Here is an 11288-nt window from a genome sequence, read left to right as displayed (position 1 = left end):
CACTTTTTACCATTACTAAACAGGTCATTTAAAACACACACTGGCCACTATTGAAAGTGACGTGACATACGGCCAAGTATGGTGACCAATACTCGGAATTTGTGCACACACACAGCAGTTAACACAAACCCCGGGGAGCAGTTGGGGGTTCGGTGCCTTGCTCGAGGGGACCTCAGTCGTGGTATTGAGGATGGAGAGAGCGCTGGACATTCACTCCCCCGACCGACAATCCCTGCCAGACCTGAGACTCGAACTCGCAACCTATTACGAGTCCAACTATCTAAGCATTAGGCCACGATTTCCCCATATTGGGGCATGTTGTAACTTGTCTAGAACCTGTTGTATATTCAAACAAATAAGAAGAATTCATTTGTTTGTAAGATGAAAAAACTATACTAAACTATACTATTTATTTTAATTAAAAAACACTATCATTTACATAGAATGTATTATACACTGAAAAAATGTTGTAGAAACTATTTTCACTCAGAAACTTATAGAAATCTTCACAATTAATTAAGAAACACATTGGATTAAATGTGAATTTGTTTTAAGTATTATTTTAAACAAAAGTTATATTTTCTCGTAAGCCTCTAATAATATTTTTTCTCATTTACAACTGATAAATCAGTGAAATAATCATTAATCAAAACAACTTATGAAAAATGTAGAAAGTAACAAATAGCAAAACAAGATTAAATCAGAAATTAGATGTACAAATTTAATTCAGTGAAATGTATAAAATTAAATTACAACACAATTTGATAAAAAATAAATTAAATTTGAAATACAATTGGCTTTGATTTTGACACAATATTTACTGCACAAACTTAATAAATGTACATGAATGCACAAACGGACACCTGCAAAAGACATCGACAGTGATCACAGTTGTATTATAAAAATACAAACAAATATTATTATTTTTTTTGACTTTCTTACCTCTAAGTGAGCATTAATTTGGCTTCAATCACAGTAACGCCTTGATTTCCTGTTTAAAGGAACAAAAGTCTTTCTAGGGTGTTCTTAGAAAACAATCTACTGCAGTGCCCTGCAGTAACTCATATGAAAGGTTCTGATACATAATAAAGAAAAAAGCTCTCACCATAGAGCATTAGATTTGCGTATTGCTCCTCTTGTGGCAAACACAACGAGGCCAAAGCCACAAGACAGAGTATAAACTGCAAAAGAATAGGTAAACTTGGATTATAGCATTATTGTAATATGTTTTATGTTTTTAAAACATGCTCACCAAGTTACTGTTACAGTTTAGAATTTAGAACGGTTTTCTATTTTAATATATTTTCAAGTTTAATTTATTCCTGTAATCAAAGCTGAATTTTCAGCATCATTACTCCAGTCTTCAGTGTCACGTGATCCTTCTAATATACTGATTTGCTGCTCAGGAAACAACAAGGAAGAGGCACAACAAAGAAACCTTGATGTCTCTGTTAGGAAGTTGTGAGGTTAACATACCATGGTAAGATCTGAGATGAAGGATGGTCACTAAGAAAGCCATACAATAACCCCAGACAATATCTGTAGCAAAAACCAGTTGACCAGTTTTCATATTAATCAAATGGCGTGATGGAAGAAAGAGCAAGCAGTCTGAACACAGTCAAATTACCTTTCCAGTGGTAAGGTCGACCCTTACATCTTACAGTGTGTGCTGCCAAACCTGTTAAAAATGTTAAATGCTCAACAAAACCTGTTCCATCAAATTTGTAACTGTTATTTGTGGCATTTTGCAATTTTCTGATTCATCTTATAGCATACGTTTTAATAAAACATCTTACCAAAGGATGCACCAACACATTCAAAAACTACTGTGAAGAACACGGCAAGAATCGATGGCACCATGATGGCTGGAAAACATGAAGATGTTGATAAATGACTGACTCAAAGATTGATTGATCATGCGTATAGAAAAACACTAAACAAACAATACACTAACTTTTGAAAGAACTTTTTTGAAAGTGTGTTTTTCTCATGTGTAAGACTTTATGGATACATTTATTTTAAGAATGAATGTAAATAATGGTTTCAGTTTATTAAAGTCTGAAGACCCACTGCTGCTCATAGGATGATACTGGGAAAAACACACAAAAATATTTCTTACAATAAAATGGCCTGTAGAGTAACAGTCCAAAGCCCAGGCCAAAGCAGATCGAGAAAAAATGGTAATATTTATCTGTAAGAAAAGTAGATGAATGAACAAACAAATAAATACTGTACAACTTTCAGTTTCGATTTAAAATCTGATCTGGCAAACTTACAGTGGTTGTAAACATCCAAAGCACCCTAAAGACAGAATTGTAGTAACTGAACATGCAGTATTGAATGACATCTTTCTTAGTAACTAGAGAGCGCTAAATAAGAACTTACCATTATGGATGATAGTTCACTTTGGAGATGCTAAACGCTCATTCTGCTACTTCCTCTTTTGATTGAAGAGTGTCAGCCTTCAACCTTGGCAGATAATGATGATGAACTGGCATGAATAAAGTATATTTTCACTTTCAGATTGATGGGTAAAACCAGTTTTGTGGCTTGAATGCCCTTTAAATCAAATGCTTTCGGTTCTAGTCCATGCAATTGGTGGCGACACAAAAGGAAACCCCAGTTTTTCAGTCAAATGAAAACACAATGACAGACAATTAAGTTTCAAGTGTTGAGCAGGGCTTTTCAGACTGGCTCTTCCATGAGGTGTGGCGGTGGACTACAGAAAAAGAGAAATTTACAAAATGTGTATACAAATGTGGCAACAACTATTATTATTGCTACTACTACTACTACTACTACTAATAAAGTATTATTAAAAAGTAAATATTTTCCAGATAATTTTTTAATAATGTATTTTGGTTTTAATGCAATGACAATAAAAATAAAAACCTATTGTTTAATTTTTTTAAGAAACAATGTTTTCTTTATAATATACAAAAAATATAAAAATGTAAAATAATATTAATAATAATAATAATAATAAATATTACTGCTATTATTATTCGATTTAATTTAGGAAAACAATGTGTTGTCTTCTTAATATATGAAAAAGTAATAAAAAGTAACATAATAATAACAAAGTACATGTTTTCCAAATAATATTTTAAGATTTATTTTACCAATGGCAATAAAAAGCCTATTATTTAATTTAAAATTACAATAATGATTAAAATTCACTTATTTTGACACGTTTTTAATTAATAAAAAAATTTTCACACAAAGTATAAATAGGTCTTTTTACATAAACATAGGATATATCTATTTTATATTTAAAAAAAAAAAATAAAAAAAAAGGCCCTGATTTTAAAAACTTTGAAACTAGTTTTTCATCTACATCACACAGCCTGAAATATTACCATCAGCAGATGGAAGCATTGAGCAACATTTGGAGTCGAAGTTGGCATTCGGTCAATGAACCATCTGTGCATCCTGTGTTGCCTTCGTGTACAGAACACAAAGCTTTATGGGTCGTGTGGTCTAGGACAGCCCTAATACAACGCATGCATGTGTGTATAGAACTACATTACCCATAAAACGGGAGAGACAAAATCACTTCGTATTCCTGCTAGATGATCTCACAGCAAACCGAGTTCCCCTCCTAATCTCAGGAATGACATCCGAACGAGAGGAAATCATGGAGTTATACACTAAATCATGGGGAATAAATTTGTAAAACTACATTAAGAATAGTGCATCCAATAAACTGCATGCACTGGTGATCAACTTCATGGTTTAGAATGAGGAGTTAACGGGCTCGGTCCGTTACCGCCTGTGTTCGAGTGTGCCGGGTGATGGCAAACATGTCCGGGGATGAGGACGGCTGTCCCGAAGCGCAGCTGGTCTCTGAGGCCGGACCCAACTGGCTCCGCGCGGAGATCGAGCGCCTGACGCGGGACCTGAGCGAAACGAGCCGCGAGAAGATCCAGGCGGCAGAGTACGGGCTCGCGGTGCTGGAGGAGAACCAGCAGCTCAAACAGCGCTTCGAGGAGCTGGAGAGCGAATATGAGACCGTCAGACACGAGCTGGACCAGCTCAGAGAGGTCAGACCAAATCAAATCACATACAAGAATGTTACAAAGTAACGGTTTGTTGCTTTTGCGCGCAGCGGCGTAAAAGTGTATCAGTCTGTGTGTCTCCACCCATTGTCACTCATTTTCTGTACTTTCATTGTTCTTCAGCATGTACTTTACAAAAAGTGCCAGAGATAATAATAATAAATAAATAAATAGGACGAAACATCAATTAATCTGCTGATATTTTGCTATTTTGAGGCGCTCGTTATCGGTCAATTGATAGCAGAAATATAGGATCTAGGTATAGTGTAAAATTACGTAAAATAAGTGTTGATTAAAGTGTTATTCGCTTGACAGAATAAAATATTTATTTAAAAACTTAACCTTTTGAACTGATATAGGCTTGATGATACAGAGTAGATTACATCACCGTTCAAATTACAAAGGTGGAATGCTAATTGTTTGCTATAAAGATATAAATAGACATTCAGTATAAACTCCACCTAAGATTGTATTATAATTATTGTGCATTTAGGATCTTAAATAAATGACTAGATGGAATATTTTCACTTTTAATAGTTCATTTGTCACAATTCATTGTTGTTGTTGATAAAATATTCTTAATGCATGTAATTGTTTGTTGTAGTCTGGTCAGTGATTAAGCTGTTTTTATTGTGTCAGAAAGCAAAAAAAAAAAAAAAAAAAAAAAAGTATATCAGATTTGCATATCTTTATTGGAGATGTAAAAAAAAATCAACATTGGTAGACATCTAGAATCAGAAATATTCTATCAGTACCAATTATGTAAATGTAATTGATTGTTTATAGCTGTACACAAGGCTATGCTAAGGATCAGTTCAATAAATTGACATTTATTGCAGAATTTGAAGCGATTCTTGGTTTCATCACAGTAACCTAAAAAAAGACCACAGGATATCCTGCCTGCATGCTATCTATGGAAAAGCAGGATATTCATTTTACCATTAGAGGAGATTTATGAATATATGTAAAGTCAATAAACCCTTAATTTTTTTAATATCTCATGTTGTACATTCAGCATTCTAGTATATAGATAAGTGTGAATAGATAATTTGTGTGTTGTTGGTCAGCAGCTGAAGGTGAAACAATTACAAGAAGTGAGATGTGGATGTGAGAAATCAAGTGGACTGGACGTTTCTTCCTGATACGACATTCTGAAATAAACCTAGACTGGAATGTAGGTTTTATATGAATTGTTTTAGACCTAAATAAACTCAAGTTTTGAATGTGTTCTCAGCACATCTGAACAACTCTTTCTCTCTCTCTCCTACAACTTCTTGTCAACGCAAACATGCAGCAAAGCTCAGACATTAATCCTAATTGTTAGAATTATAGAGCTCGTCTTGGTTCTGTATTTATTTCCTTTTGCTCTAATCTTTTCTGCGCGACTAAATAGAGGACGCCGTCTTCGTCATGTAGTAAGAAGATCTGGGAAGAAATCAGGCTAAAAAAAGTGCCTCGGTCTTGACTCGTGTCCACTGCCTAGGCTGATCTCACACTAATGGTGTCAGCAAGGGGCTTTTGTATATCATTTCAAGCTGCTAGACTTCTGCAGGTCAATGCATGAAATTAGATTAGTTGGCAGATTATCTTGCATGAGTCATTTTATTAACAAAAGCCATTCTAACATATTAATGCATTACAGATAACCTAGATGTAGCTAAAAATCAGCATTTTCAGATCATAATAAGATGATTAATTGCTAAAATGCTTAGGTTAATATGTTCATACTTAAGTTGGCCCTGTTACTATTTATTTATTTATGTATGTATTTTGTTTCTTTATACTTTTTCATTTTTCCTTTTAATTATATATATATATATATATATATATATATATATATATATATATATATATATATATATATATATATATATATATATATATATATATATATATAGATAAATAAATAAGTACACTTTTTCAGATTTTAGGTTAATATTTAGAAACAATTAGGTCCTGTTACTAGTCACAATTTATTTGTTTGTTTACATTTATTTTTAATTAATATTTATTCATATGTATATTTTTGTTATCAATTATTAGTATGCATATTATTATTACTACTATTTTAGGTTAACGTTTAAAAATAATTAGGGCCTGTTATTTGTCATCGTTTATTTATTTACATTTTACATTTAAATATAATTAGGTCCTGTTATTAGTCCCTATTTATTTATTATTATTATTTTTTTTTTTTTAATTCTTCCATTTTTACCTTCACTAATTCATTTTAATTTTGGTCCTGCGGCGTGTCAAAAAAATAAAAAATAAAAAATGCCACACCATGGTAAAGAGAGGATACGAAACCATGAGAGAGTGCACAAGCAGCATTAAGATAGGTGTGATGAAGACTCAGACATGGGGTGAGGTGAAAGAGGAGACGAGTTAATCCCTTCCAAGTACGTCAGATCTGCTCTCTCACCTGTTTGAATTCCGCCACACACAAACACGTGCGCACACACACACACACACACGTACACGTTAACTCATTCTCAAAACACTCTGTAAGCATAGTAAGACACAGTCTTGGTGAGATTAGTGTTCCTTATACAAGATGACAATAAGATCTGTTTCTAGGTTAAGCCAATATGACCACAGAGAGTCATCTAAACCTTCAGCTCCCTCCACAGATTTTCTATGGGATTAAAGTTTGGAGACTGGCTAGGCCACTCCAGGACCTTAATGTGCTTCTTCTTGAGCCACTCCTTTGTTGCCTTGGCCGTGTGTTTTAGGTAATTGTCATGCTGGAATACCCATCCACGACTCATTTTCAATGCCCTGGCCCTGACGGTACATGGCCCCGTCCATCATCCCTTTGATGCTGTGCAGTTGTCCTGTCCCCTTAGCAGAAAAACACCCCCAAAGCATAATGTTTCCACCTCCATGTTTCACGGTGGGGATGGTGTTCTTGGGGTCATAGGCAACATTCCTCCTCCAAACATGGCGAGGTGAGTTGATGCCAAAGAGCTGGATTTTGGTCTTGTCTGACCACAACACTTTCACCCAGTTCTCCTCTGAAACATTGACAAACTTCAGACGGGCCTGAACATGTGCTTTCTTGAGCAGGGGGACTGTGCGGGCGCTGCAGGAATTCAGTCCTTCATGGCGTAGTGCGTTACCAATTGTTTTCTTGAATCTTGGTGACTATGGTCCCAGCTGCCTTGAGATCTTTGACAAGATCCTCCCGTGTAGTTTTGGGCTGATTCCTCACCGTTGTTATGATAATTGAAACTCCACGAGGTAAGATCTTGCATGGAGCCCCAGACCGAGGGAGATTGACAGTTATTTTGTGTTTCTTCCATTTGCGAATAATCGCACCAACTGTTGTCACCTTCTCACCAAGCTGCTTGGCGATGGTCTTGTAGCCAATTCCAGCCGTGTGTAGGTCTACAATCTTGTCCCTGACATCCTTGGACAGCTCTTTGGTCTTGGCCATAGTGGAGAGTTTAGAATCTGATGGATTGATTGCTTCTATGGACAGGTGTCTTTTATACAGGTAACAAACTGAGAGAGTGCAAACTTTAAGAGAGTGCTCCTTATCTCAGCTCCTTGCCTGTATAAAAGACCTGGGAGCCAGAAATCTTGCTGATTGATAGGGGATCCAATACTTATTTCTCTCGTTAAAATGCATATCAATTTATAACTCTTTTGTAATGCGTTTTTCTGGATTTTTTGTTGTTGTTGTTGTTATTCTGTCTCTCACTGTTCAAGTAAACCTACCATTAAAATTATAGACTGATCATTTCTTTGTCAGTGGGCAAATGTACAAGATCAACAAGGGATCAAATATTTTTTTCCCCTCACTGTATTTTGTCAGCTGTTCAGAAAGGGTTTAAAGCATGAAAGACGGGTAAAAGTTAGTCTCCTTCAACGAGGGATCATAATAGAGCCTCCAGCAGTGTGGTGGGTCCACAGCTGTGCAGGGGTGGGACTCCCTCACCATAGACTTGATACAGCCCATCTACAGACTGGTGAGGTTTATAGGCCTTTTGACTATTTAAAGAAGCAGAAGTAAATATTTGAGGTTTCTTAAGCCTAGTGAGGGAAAAACAGCAGTTTGCTAAATGGAATGTTGTTTTTGACCAAGATTTGTAGCTTTATCTGATTAAATGCATGACGTTCTACAGTTCTACAGTGTAAATGTGATTAGATAACTGTGATAAGGTCAAGCGATGATGAGTGTATATACTCCAAGACATTGAGCTATAGTAATCATTAGGGTGACTGAGGTTTGACTGCACAATTTGTAACACTTCCTAGTTGCTGTATTTGCCAAGCTATTACTTCTAGATTGATAAAAAATTGAATAATTTAGGTTTGTCTACATTGTACAGCCAGTTGTAGACAGATAACACCATCTAAGTATTTAAATTAAAGTGTTTTGTTCACTAATCTATTACTGTAGTACCATATTTTGATGAAATGATAGCATTGGGTTAAAAAGCAAATTTTAGGAAGTAGAAGATATTTTTAAGCTGTCCAGTCACTAACTGCTTGCTCATTTGCCATTTAAACCAAGTTGATGATCAATTATTCATGTGCTGTCAACACTGAAATGACTGATCAAAGTCTAGCTAGAATTGGTTAATACTCTGCAAACCAAGCTTCTGTCAAACTACTTTGGGGGACAATTGAGTCTTCTCTCACATAGAGCAATGCGGTCTGGTTTCTGAATCAGCTGTCGTTGGCAAGCGTTTTTGTTGTTGTTAGAGAAGATCAGTCGTGACGTCAATTTGTAGGCCAACTTGGAGGAATAATTCACCATGGATTTCCTCCGGAAATTCAAATGAGTTTTTAGAGTGAAGTCAACTTTCTTGTTTTGTTGTGCAATATAAATTGTACACACACATTAAATGTTGTGTGTTTCAAAAACTTAAGTTACAAAGGACTGGTTAATCTTGCTCCTGAAGTCTCAATGGATGGAAATTCAAATGGAAAATTTTGTGTCATCTTTTATTAAAGACCTGATCACAAAAATAGTCTTTAATCAGTAGTTCAGGAATAGAGAGAAACGCAGTGTTGGTCTGTGTGTTGCCTTTATCCATGGAATCTCTGTTCTGGAATCAGAATAAAGATCTAAAGAAATGTCTTGGCAACCCAGAGTGACAGGTGGACAGCTGCCGGTTCTTAGCAGCAGCTGCTGTGGCAGGAGGAGGACTTAGTGCTGACACCATTTCCACATCTCTTTCTGTCTCACACGCATTCTGATATCATTATGAGCCAGTGTCACTAATAGGGATGGGCATCATTCAAATATTTTCAATATCGATACCTTGACTTCATTACCGGTTCCTAAACAATACCAATTTTATGATTTTTTTTTGGGGCAAGTTAAATTCATTTTGGGCTACAAAAATCTAAAGAGTGCCTGCCCAAAGGGCTACTAGAGAGTTTGAATGAAAATATGTCTGTCTATTTATGATGCATAAAATGCTAGCTATGAAATTAGACTTGGTAAGACAAACGAGTTGTCCATTTTATTTCCATTAATGTTGAAAATGTGATTTCCAACACCCTCATTTCCATCATAGAATGGTATTAAACATCATTTGACATGGTAGAAATGACACTATGGTGGCAAAGTTCCTAACTTTTGTAAATTACAAAAATTGCAATTCTCCTCAGATACATGTATGTTGACTGCACTGCAAAAAATGCTTTTCTTACTTTGATATTTTGGACAAAAAATAAGAAAAAATCTAAAAATTCTTGAATCAAGAAAGAAAAGAAATCAAACAGAAAACAAGATTATTTTGCTTACCCCATTGGCAGATTATTTTGCTTGTTTCAAGCAAAAATTCACTTAATTTTAACTTGTTTTTGCTGAAAACAACAATTTTTTACTTTTACTTGTCTAGAAAAGCCTTCTTGATTTAAGAATTTTTTGATATTTTGGCTGGAAACAAGTTTAAAAAATCTAATTAAGAAAAGCATTTTTTACAGTGCGTTTCACATTGTTAGTAGTCCAGAGGGACTTTGAAGAAACAGCCTGATGTATGTTGCATTGTTACGCCTTGCATCAATGTGCTTTGTCCATCATACATCAGTGATCACTGCATACCTATCTGCTAGCCATTCAGCCAGGCCACCAGCACTAATGGAGCTGTTAACATTTACGGCTTGTACTGCCATGGTTGCGCATGTGTGTGGTCACTTAGTCAGGCTGTAGCATGCCAATGACATCATTCAGACTGGCACACAAATTAGGGAGAAAAGAAAGAGATGGAGCGTTTGATAAAAAGAGCTTTTGGACAGAATTCAACTAGTTTTTTTGTCTGTAGCCAGTTACATCATCAGTTTGCAGGAAATGCATCTTTGAGTCTTAAAAAGTGTCCCACATACATCAAACTAAACTGTCTGTGGGAATCCTGTTTTGGCTTCAATGTCTAGCATAGGCCCAGACAGAATCGGCAGACCTCTCTAGTCTAGCATAGCCATAGTGCTAGAACTTGATAGACTAGCTATCATGCAAGTCATAATTCTGGTTCATGCGTAATAACCCCAATCTCTCTCCGATCATGTTCATACAGGCATACGGCCAGGTTCACTCCACCCACAGAAAGGTGGCTGCAGACGGGGAAAGCAGGGAGGAGTCCCTCATCCTTGAGTCGGCATCAAAAGAGGCATACTATGAGCAGAGAGTGCAGGAACTGCAGGCTGACCTGCGACAAACAAAAAACACCCTCACCAGCACCCAGGCGGAAAACGAACGTCTGGCCACCCTTGCACTCGAGCTGAGAGAGGTTTGTGCTGTAGAGGGTTTAATTAAGAGTATTGAGTTTACTAAACATATTTATGAACTTTGTCCACGTAAAAATATACTCAACAGCAAACAAACCCAGTGAGTTATGACCCTTGTTATGCTACTTCTATATTCTATACTAGTCTTTTGTCAACTAAAGCTCGTTGTGTCCTTAAGAATAATGAGATTGTGGAGCTCCAGCGCAGTCGCCTGTGTGATGACATTAGAGAGTACAAGATCCGAGAGTCTCGTCTGCTGCAAGACTACACTGAACTGGAAGAGGAGAACATCAGCCTTCAGAAACAAGTCTCCACCCTTAAACAGGGTCAGGTTAGTAGCATTGACCATTGATCACATCAAATGTGGGTGTGGAAGAGTAGACCAAGCTGGTGAATAGTGATCGAAAGGTTACTGGTTCCAGTCCCAGCACAATCACCACGGAGGCATTTTGGATGAAAGTGTTTTCTTAATGATGACTACTACTTTCA

At 36.2% G+C, this 11288-nt stretch overlaps 2 protein-coding genes across 4 annotated transcripts in view; one reads left to right on the top strand and one right to left on the bottom strand.

The window, feature by feature from the left end:
- Positions 1-697: 697 nt before the first annotated feature.
- LOC306857009 (uncharacterized protein) overlaps positions 698-11288 on the bottom strand; it is an 18053-nt gene continuing 7462 nt past the window's right edge. Inside the window, exons 2-10 of one of the 2 annotated variants that reach the window (XM_079396625.1) lie at positions 2386-2491; positions 2277-2301; positions 2120-2191; positions 1797-1865; positions 1628-1678; positions 1477-1539; positions 1106-1181; positions 943-991; positions 698-863 (exon numbers count right to left, since the gene is read on the bottom strand). In XM_079396625.1, coding sequence (XP_079252751.1) covers positions 967-991; positions 1106-1181; positions 1477-1539; positions 1628-1678; positions 1797-1865; positions 2120-2191; positions 2277-2301; positions 2386-2388 — 384 coding nt within the window. In that variant the 5' untranslated portion in view covers positions 2389-2491 and the 3' untranslated portion in view covers positions 698-863; positions 943-966. The remainder of the gene's footprint in view (positions 864-942; positions 992-1105; positions 1182-1476; positions 1540-1627; positions 1679-1796; positions 1866-2119; positions 2192-2276; positions 2302-2385; positions 2492-11288) is intronic. The other variant, XM_079396626.1, reaches the window with a different exon arrangement.
- The window catches only part of LOC306857003 (protein bicaudal D homolog 2-like), a gene marked incomplete at its 3' end in the record, with an annotated part of 13519 nt that continues 5811 nt past the window's right edge, over positions 3581-11288 (top strand). For both annotated transcript variants that reach the window (XM_079396614.1, XM_079396613.1), the window contains exons 1-3: positions 3581-4043; positions 10589-10801; positions 10978-11130. In XM_079396614.1, the coding sequence (XP_079252740.1) occupies positions 3795-4043; positions 10589-10801; positions 10978-11130 (615 nt within the window). In that variant the 5' untranslated portion in view covers positions 3581-3794. The remainder of the gene's footprint in view (positions 4044-10588; positions 10802-10977; positions 11131-11288) is intronic.

Source organism: Barbus barbus (assembly GCF_936440315.1).
Source record: "Barbus barbus genome assembly, chromosome: 37".
Classification (NCBI taxonomy): Eukaryota; Metazoa; Chordata; class Actinopteri; order Cypriniformes; family Cyprinidae; genus Barbus; species Barbus barbus.
Note: the sequence above shows the minus strand (reverse complement) of the source record. Positions and strands in the feature narration are given on the sequence as shown.